This window comes from Lissotriton vulgaris, chromosome 4_1 (assembly GCF_964263255.1).
Source record: "Lissotriton vulgaris chromosome 4_1, aLisVul1.2, whole genome shotgun sequence".
In the NCBI taxonomy this organism is placed as follows: domain Eukaryota; kingdom Metazoa; phylum Chordata; class Amphibia; order Caudata; family Salamandridae; genus Lissotriton; species Lissotriton vulgaris.
This window is the reverse complement of record NC_141691.1, coordinates 1,717,679,759-1,717,702,060: the sequence shown is the minus strand read 5'-3', so window position 1 is coordinate 1,717,702,060 and position 22,302 is coordinate 1,717,679,759. Positions and strand designations below refer to the sequence as shown.

The 22,302-nt window shown below is 46.5% G+C and overlaps 1 protein-coding gene across 2 annotated transcripts in view; it reads right to left on the bottom strand.

Moving 5' to 3' along the window:
- Positions 1-22,302, bottom strand: part of TMEM67 (transmembrane protein 67) — a 1,133,211-nt gene that overhangs the window by 521,473 nt on the left and 589,436 nt on the right. For both annotated transcript variants that reach the window (XM_086965990.1, XM_086965991.1), the window contains exons 15-16: positions 18,154-18,210; positions 17,957-18,055 (exon numbers count right to left, since the gene is read on the bottom strand). In XM_086965990.1, coding sequence (XP_086822116.1) covers positions 17,957-18,055; positions 18,154-18,210 — 156 coding nt within the window. The remainder of the gene's footprint in view (positions 1-17,956; positions 18,056-18,153; positions 18,211-22,302) is intronic.

Sequence of the window (22,302 nt, the reverse complement as noted above, 5' to 3'; positions counted from 1 at the left end):
GGCACATTATGAGGTGGAAAAGTATAGACATCCTCATCTAAAGGATATGTATTTGGGTCTGCATTTGGATCCTCCCCACCACCTAAATCATACTCCTCATCAGTTTGTGGTGAATGGGAGGATGCAGGAGAGGCTACAGGAGAGATTTGAGGTGAAATGTAAGGAGGGATAGGAGAGGAAGGAGATACAGGAGAGGGAGGGTGCATAGGGGAAGTTGCACAGTCCTTCTTTTTGGCAGAAACCACAGGTGTAGGTGGTGTTTCTGCTGGTCTCTTCTTATGAGGTATAGCACCCACATGTCCAGTCCTTGGGTTTATGTAGATCCTCTTTTTGTTCAGGATCTGGTCTGAACAATTCTTCCTCTTCTTCCTCTACAACCTTCTTCGGCGTTGATTTTTTCGGTTCCAACAGAGGTTGTTTTTGTTGTTTTGCCTTGGGAGGTGTTACAGTGTCCTGTGGCAAAGTTCTTGGTGCCGAAGTTGTTCCTTTTGCCTTGACAGGCGTGTCCGAGGGCTTTGGAACCTCGGGATCCGGCCTTGCGGGTGTTTTCACCGGAGTAGAAGCTGACTTTCCATCTTTATCTTTGGAAGTCGACGGCTTCGGTACTACTTTAGTCTGCGGTACCGAAGGGTCTTTCGTTTTCGGTGCCGAAGAGTCTTTGGGTTTCGGTGCCGAAGAGTCTTTTGGTTTAGGTGCCGAAGAGTCATTTGGTTTCGGTGCCGAAGAATCTTTTGGTTTCGGTGCAGAAGAGTCTTTTGGCTTCGGTGCCGAAGAGTCTTTTGGCTTCGGTGCATAAGAGTCTTTTGGCTTCGGTGCCTAAGAGTCTTTTGGCTTCGGTGCCTAAGAGTCTTTTGGCTTCGGTGCCTAAGAGTCTTTTGGCTTCGGTGCCTAAGAGTCTTTTGGCTTCGGTGCCGAAGAGTCTTTTGGCTTCGGTGCCGAAGAGTCTTTTGGCTTCGGTGCCGAAGAGTCTTTTGGCTTCGGTGCCGAAGAGTCTTTTGGCTTCGGTGCCGAAGAGTCTTTTGGCCTCTGTGCCGTTGGAGGTGGTGGGATCGGCACGTGTGGTTTACTCGGTGCCGAGCTCAAAGGCTGGGCTTTAAGAGGGAGCGCTTGGTCTCGACTGGGCCCCTTGGGCGGAGTGCTGACCTTCGCCTTTGGCTTGGGCAGTGTATGGGGTGCAGGGGCAGAGGTACTCACAGGTTGACGTGATGGAATCGAGTCGTCCGAGTTCTCTGCCTCTGATATGATCTGGAGATCCGGCGAATCATCTTCTTCTGGAACGAGCGGAACCTCGTCATCGAAGATATTCTCCGGTGCTGATCTCCTCATCTCGTGTTGACGGGCCCTCGGATCCCGGATGGTCTTCTTCGATCGGAAGGACGCACAAGCTGTGCAGGTCGACTCGTTGTGATCCGGCGATAGACAGAGGTTGCAAACTTTGTGATGATCGTTATGCGGGAATTTTGCCTGGCATTTCGGGCATTTCTTGAATGGAGTTCTTTCCATGTGGTGTAGGCCGCACGGAGTCGATAGGCCGAACGGCCCACTTCGATGACCGGAATGGAAGTTATGTTGTCGAAAAGCCTCGTCTTCGATGTCGCAGGTAGTTTCTTGAAGCTTGTGGAAGTTTTGTGCGTCGAAGTTGCTGGAAAAGTTTTTCTAACCGGAATTGAGAAACTTTCATCCGAACCCAGTGTGAAGCCGATGCCCATGCCAAGGGAGGAGTCACCTATATCGTGACTACAAAGACTTCTCCAAGAAGACAACAACCTGCAATCATCAGAGCCCAACACCAGGTGGCGATCTAATGCATAGTGTACGATCTGTAGCTCATATGCCTCGAACAGAAGTTTCGGTGATTGGCACACCATTTACAGCATACTTGTAAGCAAGCGTGTTGTCGGCTCGCTGCCTCAGTTTGCTATTAATATAATCTTTTGGGAACAATCTCCAGGAACCTGGCCAGAGTTGTGTTATGGTAGGAAACACAACTATATTTTGCCAGCAGTCTACATTTTACAGGTATTGGAATTTCCTTCTACAGGACTGAAGAGTCTCATGGTACACAGGTAGCAATTTGGTGTGCATTTATTTTAAGACATTCACGGTAAAAAAAAGTTCTGGTTTAATTTTAATGTTCACTATACGTATATATTTGCTTTTACATAAGTTGGATGGGTTAGTATTCAGCTGATAAGTGCGCAGGAGTTGACAGTTTACAGAGTCTCACTCAAAGTCTTTGAACACTTTTAGAGAAAATGCAGAACGTGACACAGACACCGCTTTTTTTTAACTAATCCAGGTGAACCAACAATCAAGTGTCACAAGTGGAAGAAAATGTTTGTGAATTACGCAGGGGTTTGCAGAACAAATTTGAGTGCTGAGCGCAAGCACTCTTTATTGCTTCACTGTTTAGGTGGAGAGGGTCAAGAAGTTCTTGAGAAATTAAATTAAATGAAAATAGATATTTATAAAGCGAGCAGCTACTCAAAAAGAGTGTCCCGGAGCTAAACCATCAGTGATTGAAAACTTTAGGATCTCCACCATGCCTGCCGCACAAGTTACTTACCTTCGGTAACGATAGATCTGTAAGAAACAGTAGTAAGTGTTAGATTCCTTACCTTAGAATATCACCAGGCGTCAGACTGGATCCGGAAAGTTTTGCGAAGCAGTACCCCTGCGCATCGTTAGGCGTCGTCTGCGGCTCCACGTCTGTCGTCGGCATCGTGACCCCCGGGATGACGTCGTCGGAGTACTTAGACGCCGCCATCGCGCGCTGACGTCAGTTCTTGTACATAGATTTCCGCACCAGGAACGCAGAGCCATGCCAGAGACCTCACTGGTGCCATGAAAACTAGGGCCATAAAAGGGAGATACCTTAACCCTAGCTATCTGTTAGCTGAATGGGGAGGATGGGTGGGGCGGTAAGGAATCTAACACTAACTACTGTTTCTTACAGATATATCGTTATCGAAGGTAAGTAACTTGTGCATCTGAAAGAAACAGGTTAGTGTTAGAGTCCTTACCTTAGAATAGATACCCTAGCAATACCAACCCCAGTGGTGGGTCTGCGAACCAAGATCAGACCAGAAAGTCCTGGAGAATGGAACGGCCGAAAAAGCCATCTCTCCGGGCTTGGCTGTCCAGGCAATAATGCCTAGCAAACGTGTGCAGCGAGACCCACGTAGCTGCCTGGCAGATGTCCTGCAAGGGGACTCCCCGACCCAGGGTACTAGTAGCCGCAGTGGTCCGAGTGGAATGGGCGCGCAGCCCAACAGGAGGCTCCTTTTTGCCAAGGAGCAGCAAGCCTTGATGCACAAGACGACCCACCGAGAGATGGTTCGCTTGTGCACCACCCGTCCCTTCTTTGCACCCACGTAACCAACAAAGAGCGGGTCGTCCACCCGGAACTGGCGTGTGCGGTTCAGATAGAATGAGAGCGCACATTTTGGGTCCAGGCGGTGGAGCCTCTCTTCCTCTTTTGAGGGATGCGGAGGCGGATAGAAGGTGGGCAAGGTGATGGACTGCTCGATATATATGAAAGGCTGTGACCACCTTGGGCAGGAAAGAAGGATGAGTCCTTAGAACAATCTTGTCCGGATGGACAGAGAGGAAAGGAGGTTTAGAAGATAGAGCCTGGAGCTCACTCACTCCCCTGGCAGAGGTGATGACAACCAGGAATGCAGTCTTAAGAGTCAGAAGACGAAGAGAACAGTTATGAAGTGGCTCAAAAGTAGCACACATCAAATATGTTAGAACAAGATTCAAATCCCACTGAGGCATCACGAAGGGAACAGGAGAAAACATGTGTGTGAAGCCTTTCAAGAATCTGTTTACAACAGGGGACTTGAAAAGAGAAGGCTGATTAGGAAGCCTTAAGAAGGCTGAAATGGCAGAGAGATAGCCCTTGATAGTGCCCAGAGCAGAGCCCTGCCGGGCAACAGAAAGAAGAAAGAGGGGAACCTCTGATAGGGGGGAAGAGAGTGGATCCACAGCCTTTGCTGTGTACCATGCCACAAATTTGTTCCACCTGCAGGCGTATACTGATTTTGTGGAGGGACGCCTGGCTGCCAGAATCACATCACAGACTTCAGGAGGCAAGTCAAATGGCCTCAACTGTCGCCGCTCAATCTCCACGCATGGAGGTGGAGACTGGTCAAGTTTGGGTGGAGCACCGTACCCTGCTGCTGCGACAGAAGGACCTCCTGAAGAGGCAGACGAATCGGGAAATCAACTGACATGCTGAGTAGCTCGGGATACCAGTATCTTCGTGCCCAGTCCGGAGCCACAAGAATGACTTGGGCCCGGTCACGCCGATCTTCTTCAGCACTCTGGGCAGAAGTGATATAGGCGGAAAGGTGTACAATAGACCGCAGCTCCACTTGTGACGAAAAGAGTCTCCGAGCGAGTGCCGCCTTGAAAATTCCAACGCGCAGAACTGATGACATTTCGCGTTCTCTTCGGTGGCGAATAGATCTAACCAAGGCTCTCCCCACTGCTGAAAGAGACCTTGCGCCATGTCCGAGTTCAGACACCATTCGTGATCCATCATGCACCGGTGGCTGAGTTTGTCTGCCCTGGTGTTCAGGGAACCTGCCAGGTGTTGAAGCACCAGGGTGACACCCTGGTGTTCCAGCCATTGCCAGAGACGCAGAGCCTCTTGACAAAGATTCCACGGCCCCAACCCGCCCTGTTTGTTGCAGTGCCACATGGCAGTAGTGTTGTCCGTGAACACCTGCACTACACTTCCCCGGACAGAGGGAAGGAATCCCTTCAGTGCAAGCCAGATCGCCCGCAGCTCCAGAAGGTCGATGTGGAGCCGGGACTCCGCCGGAGACCAGAGGCCTCTGATCTCCCTCTGATCTGGCCTCCTCATCCCAGGAGGGACGCATCTGTCACTACTACGTGCTCCGGTTGGGGAAGGGAGAGAAATCTGCTGCTGACCCAATCGCGGTCCGTGAGCCACCACTGCAACTGTCTCGCAGTGCCCTCCCAGATCAGGACGTGGTCGGACAGGTTGCCCTGATGCCGTGCCCACTGAAACTTCAGATCCCACCGCAGAGCTTGCATCCGCCACCTGGCATGATGCACCAGAAGGAGGCAGGAGGTCATCAGTCCCAGGAGCTGCAGCGTCAACCTGACCGAGACCCAGGATAAAGGCTGAAAGATCGGAATCAGAGCCTGAATATCCCGAACCCACTGTTTGGGGGGATAAACCCTAAACTGCGCTGAGTCCAGAACTGCTCCGATGAAAAGGAGCTTTTGAGAGGGACACAGGTGTGACTTCGGCACGTTGATATAGAACCCCAGCGAGTGCAGGAGGTCGGCCGTAGTCTGGAGGTGGGAGACGACTGTCTGGGGCGAGCCTGCCTTCAACAACCAGTCGTCGAGATAGGGGAAGACTGAAACCCCTAATCTGCGCAGATGAGCTGCGAACACCGCCATCACTTTCGTGAACACCTGCGGGGCGCTCGTAAGGCCGAAGGGGAGCACGCTAAACTGAAAGTGCTTGTGGCCTACCGTGAACCGCAGGTAACGCTGGTGGGCTGGCAGGACGGGTATGTGAGATTAGGCCTCCTGCAAGTCCAACGCTACCATCCAGTCTACTGGGTCAAGGGCAGCTAGGACCTGAGCCAAAGTCAGCATTTTGAACTTCTCCTTCCGGATGAAGCGGTTGACGCTCCTAGGTCCAAGATAGGGCGTAGGCCTCCTTTGCCCTTCTTGGGTACCAGAAAGTAGTATATATATATATATATTGCCAAAGAAGCTTTAGTTTCCCAAAGCAGAGAGGGTCGCACTCACCAAGGATGTTCAATTTCAAAATTTATTGCATAAGGTATTCCATTGTTATGCTCCAACCAGACAGTAAAACAAAAGCGCCGACGCGTTTCGCAGCAGCCGCTGCTTGATCACGGCATTACCATTACTTTTCAGTTACTTGCATATAACATGTTTGAAAACCAAAAGCATTACATCACTTCCTGACATGTGATCCACATACCCCTTGGGCTTATGGGACTTGTAGTCAAAATTGCTTTTCATAGTCTGTTATGTATTACACCATACACTTTGGGGGATTTTTTCAGCGATTGGCAACAAAAACCATCCGACACATTACTGTTTTTAGTATATCAGTGTGTTGCATCGTGCATTATCTTATTTTATCCTGTTAATACATATTTTTGATTTATACAATGTTATTATCATATTCTTATATGTCTCTGTTGAGTCTTGAATTATTTTATATGCACATATAATTCTTCGGACTGATTCAGCCCAAACGGGGTCATAGTCCTGAAGTTTAAAATGTGTCGGGATTCTTTTTGACGTATATATATATATCCACAAATTCCCAATCACCAACGGACAAGGTAAGGGCCACTCAGGGGAATCTTCGGGAAGTTCTTTATTTAAAACAGCATGGCATGATGCATTTCGGCCTTGCGGCCTTCTTCGGATGCCGCCGTATGGAGAGTGTAACTCCACCCCCACCTATATATGTCCAGTGTCTCCCTTATTGGTGGAACTCCACTGACCACCGGTCACATGACTCCAACTCAGCTGCAGTCCTGCCACGACTACAGCCCCCAGAATGCAATATATCCGGGTGAATGTTGTTTCAGGGAAATGGATTCCTGGAAGGTGCAGAGTGTTTGAAAATGACGAGTTTCTGCAGGAAACAAAGTTCTTCCTTCAGTCCCCTTTGACGTTCCAGCCTCTCAGCGCGTATACCACCAAGTGTATATATATGGTAAGTACTTTTACTAAGTTTATGCCTTCATCACGCATGCATTTGCGTTATAATGGCATGCGTGGTAAAGTCATATGCGGGGTAAAAATTTGCGGAGTGATGGTATTGCGGTGTAATTGCACCTGCGTTGTAAAGAATCCGGAGTGTTGGTATGCGGTGTGATAGTTTGCGGAATAATATCATATATTCGGGTCCCCTACATTCTATCTCCTTCCTTGATTGATCTTCACTTTGCATTTTAACCTTATAGATGGCCTTGTTATAATGCCTCACTTTCAACTTGTTTTTCGAAAAATTAAAAAATCTGAGGTTTACACAGTATTAGCAGATCTAGTATAAAAGTACTATACCATTCATGAGGGCACCCGTTATCACATGAAATGGTGCAACGTCTTCCCTTGACGCACACATACTTTAGGAGAATACTGTCCAGTAGAGTTATTTTGTGTTTTCTTTTGCCACCCTCTTCAACAGTGTCTTGTTTAGATATCTTTGCTGTTAATAGATACAGCTGATTAAATGTAATCTTGATGGACTCTACATATATAATATTTTCATGACAACTGCATGGTAACCTAACCGAACTCTTCATACATATCCATTTTTTGCTAAGGAATATTAATGTGCCCATTTCAAAATGGCGTCCAGGCCAGTCGTCTTCACAATCCAAACATGAGTGCTGAAAGAGCATGACAAAAGTTCACACCTTTCACAGACTTCTTTTTTGCGAGCAGACAAAGTACCCGGCTTCAGCTTGTATGTTGCTAGGCCACACCTACCCCTAGCAACGCACGTGTTCATCAACTTTTGACCCCCAATCGTTCCGCATAATTGGAGGATCCCATTCCACGCTCCATATCTTTCGGCACATGGACGAGGGGTAGTCAAATCCGCCAATACTCTTTCTCGAGGCATTTAGTGCTAGCAACCAGTAAGCACTCTGTCTCTGAGCACGCAGGCAAGAGTATTTTTAACAATGTTCCTTTTCACTATTAGAAGTCCTGAGAACGATGTTCGTGTATACATACCTTACGGGGCCCAGTCCTTACATAGGATGGTAAAAAGCAGGCATGATTCCAGGCTGCACTAACATGGGTGTGATTTTTGGCACACATTTTACTTCCACAATGTCGCTAAGCATACTTGATGCATGTGTGTGGTGCAAACATTTTTTAACAGGATTGTGATGTTGCCCTGCACACATTGAGTATGTTTTTATCGAATCATTATCATGAGTCATAGGACACCAGTGCTTGATAGATAGATTAATTGTTGTTTGTTATATGGGTTTTTCCTACTAGGTAAACTAGTCTTTGAAGTACAACTCACATGTAGTAAGAGTATACATTTTGAGAGACAACCAGTTCTTTGGTATCCTTCACAGAGGAAGGGAACACTAACTTCACACCACTAGATAAAGGATCGCCATCCCCAGAGAAGATTAAGTATATTTTTATAGGTCCTGAAGAAATGCCATTGATCTTTAGGAACAGATGAGCCATGAAACATCTCGACCAGGAATCTAATCTAATTTAACTCTTTACGTATTTTGTACCAAAGATAGGCTACTGTCTTGACAGGCTTTTTGGCTCTATTTCGGAGTGATAAAGACTTTATGCTTGCTCACACCTATAGGCTGTATTCTTCCCTTTTAAGCCCTTCATTCCAGACCTAGAAGAGGATAGCTGCTTTATATGATGATAGATCCCTTACTCTAATCCATCTATTGCCTATTGGCTTTGCCTTTCATTATTTTGCCTATAGTAGAGGGTGGATCCTGTGGTCCTGACTTTATATTATGGTTTGTGTAGGTACTCTGACAGAGCTAAGGGTTATTTCATCCTTCTCAGGCCTACAAGGCCCAGAACTAAAGAGACTCCATTTTACTTTCTATCCCTGCAGAGATGAGATGCTTCAAGGGGAAAGGTAATATTTTGGTTTTGAGCTGTTGTTCGCCCTAAGCGAACCGGAGAGAACCGGCCAGAGCTGAATCTAATCAGGAAGTGTCTCTGGGCTCAGGTCTCTAGACGAAACAAGCAGCTGGTCACTGTGGGAGCGTCTAGCGCAAGGAGCCTGGTACATGGAATCGGTGGGAGGAAGCTGCTGGCTGGAACTTTCCATGAGGAGACAGCATTCTATATTAGTGAAGTGCAGAGGCGGAGTTAGTCAGTCGAGTTGAGCTGGAGTGGTAGAAGCAGTTGAGTTGAATTGGAGGAGCGGAGAGTGTTGGTAGAGTTGGAGAAGTGGAGTTGCAGGAGGAGAAGAGACAGAAGATGCTTGGAACAGAGAGAAGACAAACAGACAGTCAGTGAGCTGGAACTGAAGGAAGCAGTCAGAAGCAGTTACTTATCAGGAGGAGTTGTGAATAGCTGGAGTCTGAAGTAATGCGTTTTAGAAGAGACTGAAGTTATATCGTGGATTAATCTGTGGGAGCAGCTGGAGTTAATTGGACATTGGCACAGAGACATTTACACAGAGTGAAAAAAAGCTAGTGGAACAAACGGTTATCAGAGCGGCAGGAACCATTAGATTGAAGTTGGAAGGTGGAGAGAGTCCGTGGGGGAGATAAATCCAGTGCAAAGTGATCAGCGCAGATGTGTGTCCAAGAGTGCAGGAGAGAATCTAAGACGAGCTAAGGCACAGACGAGAGAGGAGCAAGGATGACAGCTAGAGCAAGACTTCATACTCCCAAGGTGACCTCGTTCCTTACTTTATAAATATTAACCTTGTCCTTATACTGTATGTCTAATCCTTTTCTTTCAGCGGTGTGTTAAAAGTTCCTGTTAGTCATAGAGACCCGGCAGATTTGTGTATGTGTATTTTATGTTTATTGTAATAAAGATACCCCAGTTCTTAGTGAACTAGTGTGCATGTGTTGTTCTTATGATAGAGAGCGTTTTTACTCCTGCATACAGTGTGTCCACTATTTCAAAAGCACAGGTAACCTTTTCTTCTAGTCAGATGTTACAGCCAGAACAGATGCTGCCCCTGATCCGGTAAGTCTGAATAATTAGGGAGAGAGAGGAGCCCTTGAGCTAGGGAATAATTGACACTAAGTGATTCGGCCATCCCATAATATTATTGTAGTAGCGAACCCTTAGTGAATAGTGAGAGAGACTTCCCAACATAGAGAGAGAGCTGAAGGTATTCATAGGAAAGTGGTCATCATTGGTAAGTGGCGTTAGTGAGAGCACTGATTGTGGTCAGTGTGTAGATCTGCCGGATTGCAGATCGGATTGTAAGTGAGTGAGCACCGGGGGGATACGGTGTTTAGGTCCGCCGGATTGTGGGCCAGATAAAGAGTGAGCACTGGGGCTGCAGCCCAGTGTGTATGGCACGCCGGATTGTGTGTCGAGTGAGCACTGAGGGTGAGCAGTGTGTATACCCGCAAGATTGCGGCTTGAGTGAGCACTGAGGGTAATCAGTGTGTAATGGTAGATTAGTCTGGACCCATGTGGTCGCGAGACTATGAGGTATGAGTGTGGTGTAGGGCATGGATGTCCTTAGTAATCAGTGAGTATTCTTAGTATCCCTATAGATTTAGTGGTGTTTCTAATGATATGAGCTTGTATATTGCCAAAAAACTGAACATCGATGGAGACAAATAAAAGACTCAGAAACCAGAGCAAACTATGTCACCAAGCGGAAACAATATATCCTTGCTATTCGAGATGCGAAAAAAGCATTTTTTACTCAACGAATCCATGAAAACCACAACTCCGCAAAAGAATTGTTCAAAATTGTAAAGGAGCTCAGTAATCCATCCAGCACTTCACAAACCCTCACCCCCTCAACCGAGGCCTGTGAACGTATTAGCACTTTCTTTGCTGAGAAAATTAATAAAATTTACTCTACCTTCGCCCCTCTATATACCCCTATCTTGTCCGACAACCCAGACGAAAATTCGTTAACATCAGACAAAGGCAACGTCCAACCAGACGCAGGCAATTCTCCACGTCTAACTAATTTTCAACCATTCTCCGAAAACGAGGTATTATCGGTACTAAAGACAATCAAATCCGGCTCTCCTGCAGACCCATGTCCCCATTTTGTGTTTTCTGAAATTGCACCAACGCTCTGCCCTTTTATCACCAAACTTTTTAACCAATCCCTCACCACCGCGTCTTTTCCAGAAGCCTGGAAACACGCATCTGTAACCCCCCTTTTGAAGAAAGCCGGATCCGACATCTCCAACCCGGAGAATTACAGGCCAATTTCCCAGCTCCCTTACCTCTCCAAGGCTTTGGAGAAACTGGTTAATATACAACTGTCCAGATATCTGGAAGATAACTCACTTCTGGACCCTACCCAGACCGGCTTTAGAGCCAACAATAGCACTGAGGCAACGTTGCTGGCAGTGTCGGACAGTGTCAGATGCATCACAGATCAAGGGGGATCTGTGGCTCTGATACTGCTAGACCTGTCAACGGCGTTTGACACGGTATCACACGACTGCCTATTAAACATCCTCCTGAGCAAAGGAGTGCAATCTACAGCATTAAGCTGGATTAAATCATTCCTCAGCAATCGCACCCAAGCAGTGCACATGGGCCAGTTTTACTCAAAACCCTGTCCCATCGGCTGTGGGGTCCCACAAGGGGCCTCACTAAGCTCCACTCTCTTCAATGTCTATGTTTCATCTCTGGCCGACATTGGAAGAAAGTGTGGCATCGGCATATGTTCCTATGCCGACGACACACAGCTGATGGAGACAATGGATGAAGGGTCGGAGACAACTAAGAAAAAACTACACAGCTGTCTCTCCGAAATGGCAGAATGGATGCGCAACCACTGCCTAAAACTAAATGCCGGAAAATCGGAGATACTACTGTTTGGAGGAGCCAAACTCACATGGAATGACACGTGGTGGCCACCGTCATTGGGATCAGCCCCCATCCCGAAACAGTACGCCAGAAATCTTGGTATCATGATGGACGACGCCCTGTCCATGAAGGACCATATACGCTTACTCTGGGGCAAAGGCTTCGCAATTCTCAAACTCCTGGCAAAAATCTTCTCTTGGATACCTCTTGATTGTCGACGTACAATCACCCAGGCCCTCCTAGTCAGCCGCCTGGATTACGGCAATGCCCTGTTCGAAGGGATGAACGAACAACTGTTCTCCCGCCTACAGGTCCTACAAAACCAGGCGGCTAAACTGGTCTGTAACAAAGGCAAGCGAGACTCAGCATCCGCATGGCTTAAAAAACTTCACTGGCTACCGATGCGTCAGAGGGCCACTTTCAAATTACTCTGTCACGCGCACAGAGCTCTTTACAAAATGGGCCCTACCATCCTTCAAGGGAAAATTGAATTCTATATCCCCAACAGGAATCTAAGATCCAATAACTCAGCTCTGGCTAATTCCAAGCGCATTTACAAGGCAAGGACAGGCGGACGCGCCTTTTCATACTTGGCGGCTAAAAGATGGAATGAGTTACCTGTAGACCTCAGACACACCACAAACTACCTTCAATTCCGCCAAAAATTAAAAACTCACCTCTTTCCCAAAAACTAACCCCCCAGCACAGTCTCAGCAGTCTCCTTTGTTTTACAGCGCCGTGATATCCCATGGGATGAGTGTCGCGCTTTACAAATACCAGAAATAAATAAATAAATAAATATATTGCGTGTTCCCCATCCTCAGGTAGGTACCCAGGTGCCTGGATAGATGGTCCTGAGGAGGGAGGTGGTTACGTTCCGGCTGGGTTGGAGGGGCTCTCAGGAGCTGATCCCATCTGGTCCGAGAACCCGGTCGTTACAGCTACTTAAAAGAGAACACTACTGAACATTATTTCCTGTGGTTTTTCATTTTGTGTTTTTAGCCTTGACATATATCTTATATATTTTTTTATTAAAAACAGGGTTTAAATAGCTAGAGTCAATTTTATTCATTCTACACCAACCTTCGAATTCAGTTTTTGGTACTCCTCAACAGACTGTGACTCCGTCTGGCAAAAAAAAGATCTCTGACATACAGCCCCCTTGAGGGACCCGTTGGGCATTGCAGCGCCGACCCAACGAGGAGCAAGGCCCAATGATGAAGCGAGCGGCCCTCATGTGGGTGAGGGCTTATGTTTCTATGATAAGACAATACTTGTGACTGAGGGGGTTCCTTGTATTTAATATAATACCTTGAACCAATATCAGAACAGTATAACCCATTTAATTTGCAAACATATTTGCAACACTTGCACTTTTTTGTTCTGGAGAATGCAGAAGTGGGAGCATCATTCTATCCAGTTGTGTATCTAAGACTCAGTCACAGTCCCCTTCAATAAGTCACGGTATATTTATCGACCAATTGCTCACTCATATCTTTGATTTAAAAGAAAAAAAGTATTTTCATAAAATTTAAAGTGTACCATCCTGCCCCTATTCATGCCCCACACAACGTCTGGACTAAGAACGATCTCTTAACGCTGTTCTTCACACGACTCCTGTACGGATTTCAGGTTTAGTACAATCCGGTAATAAGACCTTTTTGCTGTGTACAGTGATCTGGGAAGAGATTTCTTTTTCTGAATAATCACAAAGCGCAGAAACCCAGACATCACTACAGGCCCTGGCCCGCTTGGCTGATCCTACTGCAGGACTGCAATGGGCACCCCACTTCAGGCAGTGGAGAGGACAAGCATGTTCTGCTTTCTCAGGGTCCCCAGGCCTTCTTGGCCTAACCTGCTTTCTAGATCCACCTCGGTTTTAAGGTCATGCTGAGTAATTTACAGTCCTCATAATCATTACCAAAGCAGTAAACATCTTGCTCTTGTGACAGCTCTTGCACCACACATACTATTGGCTCATGATAAAGAAGCTGCAAAAAACAAACAAAAAACAATACATTTGATTCCTAGAATTTGTGTGACCACTGTAATTATTGGGCAAAACTATCAGCAAGGTCTAGTTGGCCAATATCTGGGTGTGGAAGAGTAAATAATGAGGTTCATATTTATTTTATTTATTTATTTATATTCTTATATAGCGCCAGAATTCGACCCCCGAAAGGGTATCTCCGCGCTTTACGCTTTACCAAAGGGGCCTGGACCTAGTTCTGAGCTGTGAGAAAGATAGGGTGAGATTCCTAGCAGGCAACAAATAGAAAAGTTTTCAGGGTCTTCTTGAAGGATTGAAAGTTGGTGGTATTTTTAAGGGCAGAGGGCAGTGAGTTCCATAGGATGGGGCCTTTGTAGGACAGGGCTCGCCCTCCCTGTCTAGCTTTTTTTTTTATCCTTGGAACCTGGAGCTGTTGCTGACTGCTAGAGCGCAGGGTGCGACTGGGTTTGTAGGGCGTGAATTTTTCTTTTAGATATTTGGGTCCATTGCCAAACAGACACCTGTGAATAGTGCAGCAAATTTTAAATTTTACACGCTGCCTAATTGGCAACCAGTGGAGTTTTATCAAGAGGGGGGAGTGAGGCAGACCTTGGCTGGGCGTTGAGAACTAGTCTCGCAGCGGTGTTCTGGACCACCTGTAGTCTCTGTAGTTGTTCCTCATTGGCCGAGATCAGCAGGCCATTACAGTAGTCCAGTCTACTGGTTACCAAGGCCTGGACGAGAGTTTTCCTGTAAGAGTCTGATAGGAACGGGAAGACTCGTCGTAGCAGTCCAATGACCCAGAAGCAGGATCCTGCTACTTGATTTGTGTGCTCTTTAAGCAGAAGTGTTTTGTCTAGCCGCACACCGAGGTTTTTAACGGTCTGTTTGGGGCTTGGTGTTGGTCCCAAATCCGGGGGCCACCATTCCGGGGACCACAGAAGTGTGGCCTCCCCGAACAGCATGACCTCTGTCTTGCCTACATTACACTGGAGGCGATTTATGGCCATCCAGTCAGATATTGCCCTCATTCCGTCCGCAAAAGATTTTTGTATTGCGGGCTTAGGGTTTTAAAGGGGAACAAAAGCCGAGTGTCGTCAGCGTACGACACAGGGGTGAACCCATAAGATCTTACAACGTCCGACAAGGGGGCCACATACACGTTGAAAAGTGTGGGGCTTAGGCATGAGCCCTGTGGCACTCCCTTGGTGAGCTCCTTTGAGATGGAATGATGGGAGCCCAATCTGACCCCTTGTTGTCGGTCCGAAAGAAAGCTTTCCAACCAGGAGAGAGCCACACCTTCTATGCCCATCTCCCTCAAACGACCGAGAAGTATCTCATGAGACACTGTGTCGAAGGCAGCGGATAAGTCTAACAGCACTAGAATCATGGAGTTCCCTCCGTCCAGGGACATCTTGATGTTATTGGTCACTGAGAGGAGGGCAGATTCTGTGCTGTGATTGGGCCTAAATCCAGATTGAGAAAAATCTAGGCCCTCCGCTGCCTCGATGTATTTGGACAAGTGAGTGTTCACGTGTCTCTCGGTCATTTTGCTGAGATAAGGTAGGAGGGAGATGGGTAGGAGGTTGGAAAGGTCGGTCCATGGAATTGCTGCGTTCTTTCGGATTGGGTTCACCACTGCTTTTTTCCGCTTTGTGGGCACAGATCCTTCCCTGAGAGAATGGTTGATTAGTGCTTGGATATGGGGCCCAAGCAGAGTTTGCAGGGAGGCAGTTATTTTGGCTGATAGAAAGTCATCTGGAGATCCTGATTTTATGTGGCTCATGAGGGAGGTGAGATCTGAGTCATTGACTGCTGGAAATGCCGTAAGTGTGGTATTTCTCCGTGTGGGCAGAGTAGAGAGAGAGAGTTGTTACTTTTTTGATTGGAGGCCTGTAAGATTTTTTCGTAAATCAAGTTGATTTTATTTTCGAAGAACAGAGAGATTTCGTCACATAGTTTTTGGGAGAAATCGTTAGGGCTTTCGCATGCGGTAGGTTTTACAAACTCCTGAAGAATTTTAAATAATTCCTTAGATCGGTTACCCGCTTCTGCAAGTTGTTGAGAGAGGCTATTCCTCCATGCAAGTTTGATATTTTTATAATATTTAGTCTGGGCCTCGTGATGTGCTTTCTTGTTTTCTTCAGTTCGTGTTTTCCTCCTTTTCTTTTCTATCTTCCTCCATTTTTGTTTCTCTGTTCTAAGCTGCTCAGTGTACCATATTTCCTGTTTGGTAGCAGGGTATTGTTTGTGTAGCTTTAGAGGGGCTATTTTGTCAATTGCTTCTGTACGAGAGTTGTTAAATTTGGTCAGCGCTATCTCTACACTATCCGTCTCTGTGGGGATGGGCTGCTTCCATACCTTTTGCAATTCCTCTACGGTGACTTGTTGCCACTGTCGACGCCAGATAGGTGGGAGGGTGTTTTTATGAGAGAGCTTATCCGCCTCGGATATTGAAAATTCCACGATGAAGTGGTCGGACCAGTTTATTTGAGCAGGGGAAAGACATTGTACTTTGGGGGAATTAGTAAATAGCAGATCTAGGAGGTGACCTCCTATATGGGTGGGTTTGTGGTTTTGCAGATCTAGACCGAGGGAAGATAGATCAGAAACCAGAGAAATAGTTTCCGGATGTGCAGAATTATCAGCGTGAATATTAAAATCGCCGAGAAGGAGAAAGTCTTCCTTTGCTTTAAAATGTGGGGCCAGGAGTTCCAGTAGTGCAAGGGAGAAGCCTGTAGTGGGTCCCGGAGGGCAATAGACTAAGGCTCCTTTCCAGAATCTGTTTGTGGCATAATGCATTTTAAAAATCATTATTTCAAAGAGCAGGCAGTACTTTTGTTCTAGTATTGTAATCTTCAGGTGTTCTTTATACAGGATGGCTAGGCCACCACCTGTTTTCTCAGGGCGGTCAAAATGGAAAAACTTATAGCCCAGAGGAACCCCCACGGCTATAGCAGGGACCGTATGGGGTTTCAACCAAGTTTCCGTTAGGAAGCAGAGGTCGGGTTGCATTGTGTGTGCTAGGTCCCATACTTCTAGTTGGTGTTTAGGTAGGGAGCGAACATTTAAGAGGAAGCAGTTTGTCCCTTTTGTCCCTTTTGGAGAAGTGTGTTTCCTTTTTTTGGACATCTCAGTACTGGGTTTGGTGTGCGAGTCTTGAAACTTGCAGTAAATGCAGGAGAAAGGGCCCAGGGGCACGGCCAGGAGTCTCTGGAGCATCCTGTAAGAGGGGTTGGTCTGAGGTGTAACAGAGTATGCGCCGTGTACCTGATGTGAGGGGTCCCTGCAGAAGTGTTAGCCATAGCTGTCGGGACCATGGCCCCTGGTCCCGTCAAGTCGCGGACGGGCGCAGACGGGCAGCTCTTTGGCTGCTCTTCGGCGTGTCTTCGGCTGCGCGCGATCGCAGCGCGCTCAGAGAGGGGCGAGGGCTAAATAGCCCCAGAAGTGAGAGCACTAGAGCGCTAACCGCTCCAATGCTACCGGAAGTGCCTTGCTCACACCTGACCGCCCTCCGCACAACGGTAATAGTTACCTTGTCGAGCCAGGGCGGGCAGGAAGGAAGTAGAGCCTCGGCTTGTTGCTGAGTCAGAGAAAATAGTGAAGGAGCTGCTACCCTCCTATTACATCAGGTAGGGAGAGCGAAAATCGTAGTGATTAAAAATGCTGATTCGTCGAGATTGTATTCATCAGGCACAAATGTTATTTTTAAAAACTAGGCATAGTATCAAAGTTACGATTTTCAATTAAAATTAAAACATACACAGCGTGGAGCACAGTTTTTAGGCAACCTTCGTCAAGCGAGCGGGTCGGGGACACTGCCACCATCACCTTACCGCAGCTTCTGTGAGGTCGATGCTCTGCCTAAATAGCCCCAGAAGTGCGAGCACTAGAGCGCTAACCGCTCCAATGCTACCGGAAGTGCCTTGCTCACACCTGACAGCCCTCCGCACAACGGTAATAGTTACCCTGTCGGACCGGGGCGGGCAGGAAGGAAGTAGAGCCTCGGCTTGTTGCTGAGTCAGAGAAAAAAGTGAAGGAGCTGCTACACTCCATATGAGGTTAGGATATTTATGTGCTCTGCATCCTCATGCTCAGTCGGCATATCATTGCATTTGGCTCATAAATGGAATAGTAACTATTCAAACTTTAGTTTTAGTATGTTGAAGATACATCTGACCTTTCAGAAACATTACAAACGGAAATGGATCGAAATGTTTAGGAGGCAAACTATAAACAAAACTGAAACAAAATAGGGCTCCAAGAGGAGACATAGTTGCATGCAAAATTTCAAGATCAGGAAAAATGGCTTCAACTCTGATTTTCCCCACTGATAGGCTTTTTTTTCTGTTGCTGCTTTGGTGAAAGAGTCCAGACAGAAAAATTGTTTCATACCTGCAAGTCAATCAGTGGACTTCCAATGCGTCTTTTCCAACCTACAGTCTTAAGAAGGGACCATAAAACTGCAAGACCGCCAAGTACTCCTACTGCAACCTTAAAGGAAAAGAGAACAAAATAATTTCCTTTTGTGATTTCAATTGTACTTAAAAATATATATATATATATATATATATCTGTGTATGGAAACTCACATCCGTCTGAATAAGTGCTTCTGACTGATCCATTTCATAACTGACTGAGTAGGAAACCTAAAATATAAAATACATGATCAATTATTTGAATACGTTAAGTTTGTGTAAATCAATGCCACCATCAGAAAAGTAGTCTTAATAAAAGTAGTTAGCTTAGTTACGAACCAAGATTCAGTAGCAGTAGTATTATGCTGTTTAAATGCTATGATTTTGGGATCATAAGGTTAATGGCGACCTGAGAGAAAATGAATAACACTTTTGTCCACGGTAAACTTTTTTTTTTTACTTTGTTTTATTGAGTTTCTCACAAAAACGTGACAAAAACAAGCAGTGCAAAATACGGGTTACAAGTCAATGGGAATACCACTTTCGTATATCCAGACAATACTATGTTCAACTGAGCATTACAATGTTATACAGATTATAGTAATTGTTAGACCTGGCATCTTTGACGTGGTTTCCCCCTATATTTTTGCCCTCTACCGCCTGTATTTTTGATGCTATGCTGGATTTCGTTTTTGGCTGGTTTAGATGCTATGGACACTTTGCCACTGCTGTTCAGTGTCAAAGTGCAAGTGCTCCCTGTGTAAATTGTTGTTATAATTGGTTATCCATGATTGACATATTTGTGTCACCCAGAAGTCCCTAGTAAAGTGCACTGAGTGTGCCAGGGCTGGTGATAACAAATGCCACTAGTGGGCCTGTAGCACTGATTGTGCCACCCACATGAGTAGCCCTAAAATGGTGTCTCAGGCCTTCCACCGCAGTGCCTGTGTGCAGTCTGTGAACTGCCATGTCCTCCTAGTAAGTGACCCCACTGGCCAGGCCTAACCCTTCCCTTTCTGTACACATTGATCACCGACTTGGGCAGGGTGTAGTGTATGTGAAAGGTAGAGCATGTACTTGTGCAGGTGACATGCTCTGGTAGTGAATTACAGCCATTTTCGTTTTTCACTATTGTAAGGCTATCTTGCCCCATAGGCTATCATGGGGGATGCTGGCTACAGTGGCTACCAGCATATCTCCCCATAGGAGCAAGGTAGGACATAAAAGTCTGGTATCCCTGAACTCAGAATTTAATAACACATCTTTTAGGAAAGGTTGTTTTTAAATCCTGTGTTTGAGAACAGCACTTTTAGAAAGTTGCTGTTCTCTTGTCTAACCTTTCTGTGTGCATTGGCCTGTTTGTGAATCGACTGTCTGGTTTGTGAGTGACAGGGGCTGGGTGGCTACCAGAGTCTGAATGGGCCATCCCTGGGCTCAATAGCCCCATCTGCATCTAGAGTAGTGGGAGGGGGTAGCACCTGGACCTCAATAGGGCTGTGCCTGCCTCCCACAATGCTGGCTCCACCTCCTGCTGGGCGGCGGACGACCCTGCCCCTCTCTCTGAAAGGAAAGGAGAGGCCAGGAAAACAAAGAGCTCAAGGAACACCCAGAACTGGTTCAGACCGGTCTCAGAGCCCTCCGGCACAAAGGGATCAAAGACGTTTGGTATAAATACAGGTCCTCTGACTACAGAAAATTAGATCATCCTGGAATCAAGAAGGAACCTCCGCCAAGGAGAAAGCTGAAACTGAAGAAGGAAGACTGTCCTGCTGTTGCTCTGCTGGACTGACCTGCTGTTGCTCTGCTGCCAAGGAGAGGGGAAGGACTTTGCTTTTGGTGCTGTGTCTTGAAGGAATCTCCAAGGGCCTGAGAAGAGCTGGCTCCCTGTTAAGACGTCTCAGGAACAATAGGACTTCACCCCCAGCTTCCCTGAACTCTGCTGAGAGAGTTCTGTCCTTCCTAGAGTGCTTGGGCCAGTTATGATGCATCTGGAAGTTGTTCTCTTTGGAGGCAATATATCGATGACATTCTCTGCATCTGGACTGGGCCAGAGGAGCGGCTCAAGAAATTTTTCATCTGGCTCAATCAGGCGGATGATAGCCTGCATTTCACATGGACCTACAGTAATTCTGAGGCCGTGTAGCCATGGATTGTGGTCTGGTTACCAACGTCCATCGGAAACCCAGTGACAGAAACTCCCTCTTGCACTATCTATCTTTCCACCCCAGATCCCTCCGGGATAATCTCCCCGTGGGGCAGTTTTTGCGCTACCGACGCAATTGCTCAACGACAGAGAAAGTTGTTGAACAATCAGAGGAGCTTGTGGTGAAGCTACAAACTAGGGGGTACCCTGGTAAAACCATCAAACAGGCACGCAAACGGGCACTTAACACACTGCGTGAAGTCTTGCTCCAACATAATATTAAAACTAAATCTGAATGCCTGCCTGTTGTGACTACCTTTGATCCACTATCAACAAGAGTTAGACACATAGTCAGGAAACACTGGTCCATTTTGGACACCACCACTAGTAAAATGCCACCACCACGCTTTGCTTTTAAAAGAGCATCGAGTCTCAAAGACAAGCTAGTACATACTCGCTCTTTGAATTTACCCCCTGCCTCTACTTTACCTTCTGGGCACTATCCTTGTGGGGGATGTTCAGTTTGCACTCTTACAAAAGCAACAAAAAGTGTGATGCTGGAAGGTGGACGAGAATGGTTTCTAACTAAGTTTACCAATTGCAATACTACTAATATTATTTATAGACTTACATGCAGTTGCGGCTTACACTATATTGGTCTGACCTCAAGAAAGGTCAAAGTACGGATACAGGAGCATCTCAGTACTTTGAAAGCGAAGAAATTGACCACCAGGTTGGTCCAGCATTTTGCTGAGAAGCAGCATGACCCCAGGTATCTGAGGTGGACCATCCTTGAGAGGACTCTTGGGGACACACATAACATCGAGTTGATCCTGGCAAGAAAAGAGGCAAAATGGATATTTTCTGAAAAAACTGACCTGGTGGGGCTCAACGATCTCATTGAATGGAACAAGGTCAGCAGTCGTTAGAGTACCAGTTTGTTCCCAGAATATAACAACTGGAACCCATACTGTACAGCTTCAGAGTATATATCCATTGTCTTTCTAGCCTGCCTGCGTAGTGATCGTTGGCATTGGTGTTGAGCACTGGACATCGCCCTTATGGCACAGTGCTGCTCTCTAACTTTGAGAGTAACCTGGGTATATGCACTGGCCCCCCTTTTTTCCATCATTTTAACATTAAGGATGGCAAATAAGTTCAAGAAATGTTTTGATCCGAAATTGTGGAAATGAGCATGGTTGAAGTGTAATGGCCCATGGCTCTCATCTGACAATAACAAAGAAAAGTGTGTTTAAAACGAAATTGTGGTAATGTTTTGAGATGAACGCTAGGCGCTAATTAGGTCTTGCGTGTAAATTTTTTTTATATTACTGCGAATATAGAACTGATACATCTCCCATTAATATAAGGAACACCCGCATTGATGGGTTCAGAAGGTTATGCCTCTGCGCTCTCCGTTATGTAGAGGTCTGCTGTTACAAACTGCATGACATGCACATTGCGGTTGCATCCTCCGTGTAAATTACGGAGTGATGCACAGTCAGAGCGAGTTGATTTTATCAGCCTCCCCATTCCATGGTATGGGTTGTTCCTGCGCTGCAGCCATGTGACCGCGGTATACGTGTCACGTCACGTGACACGTCACATTACCTTTATTTGGTCCGTAGTTGCAGACATGGCAGCCGGACGATTTGAAACGCTACAGGTCCGAGGTTGCGGTAAGAGTACGGATGGCAGTCGAAGAAGTCTGCATGATGACATGTTTGATTGTGAGGTTTCGATTAAGTGCTAGAATGATAGCCTTGCTGTAGCAACGACATATTTTGCGTTATTACGGAGGTTGCTGTGAGAGTAACAACCTTTCGTTCGCATGTGAAGTCAATATATTTACCATTGTAAAGATTGAATGTGTGAGACTCCCTCTGTTCTATGGGTGATGTGGAAGACTACCTTAGACTCAGGGTGTGAGTATTTAGAAGGTCCATCATGCATGGTCATGGGGTTGTTCTGCTTTGTAAATTTCCTATAGGTGACAAGACCCGGTGGCAGTCACCCTGCGGATGCGCGATCTTGCGACGCGTGTTTTCCGTTTGATTGAGGTTGCATGTATGCTGTAGTGACGCAACCTGATGGTATGAAACTTTTGTAAAATTTCAAAACATTGGTGTGGTACAATATGGCACATGTGAATTGTCATCAATGAGTTACAGTTACGGCCC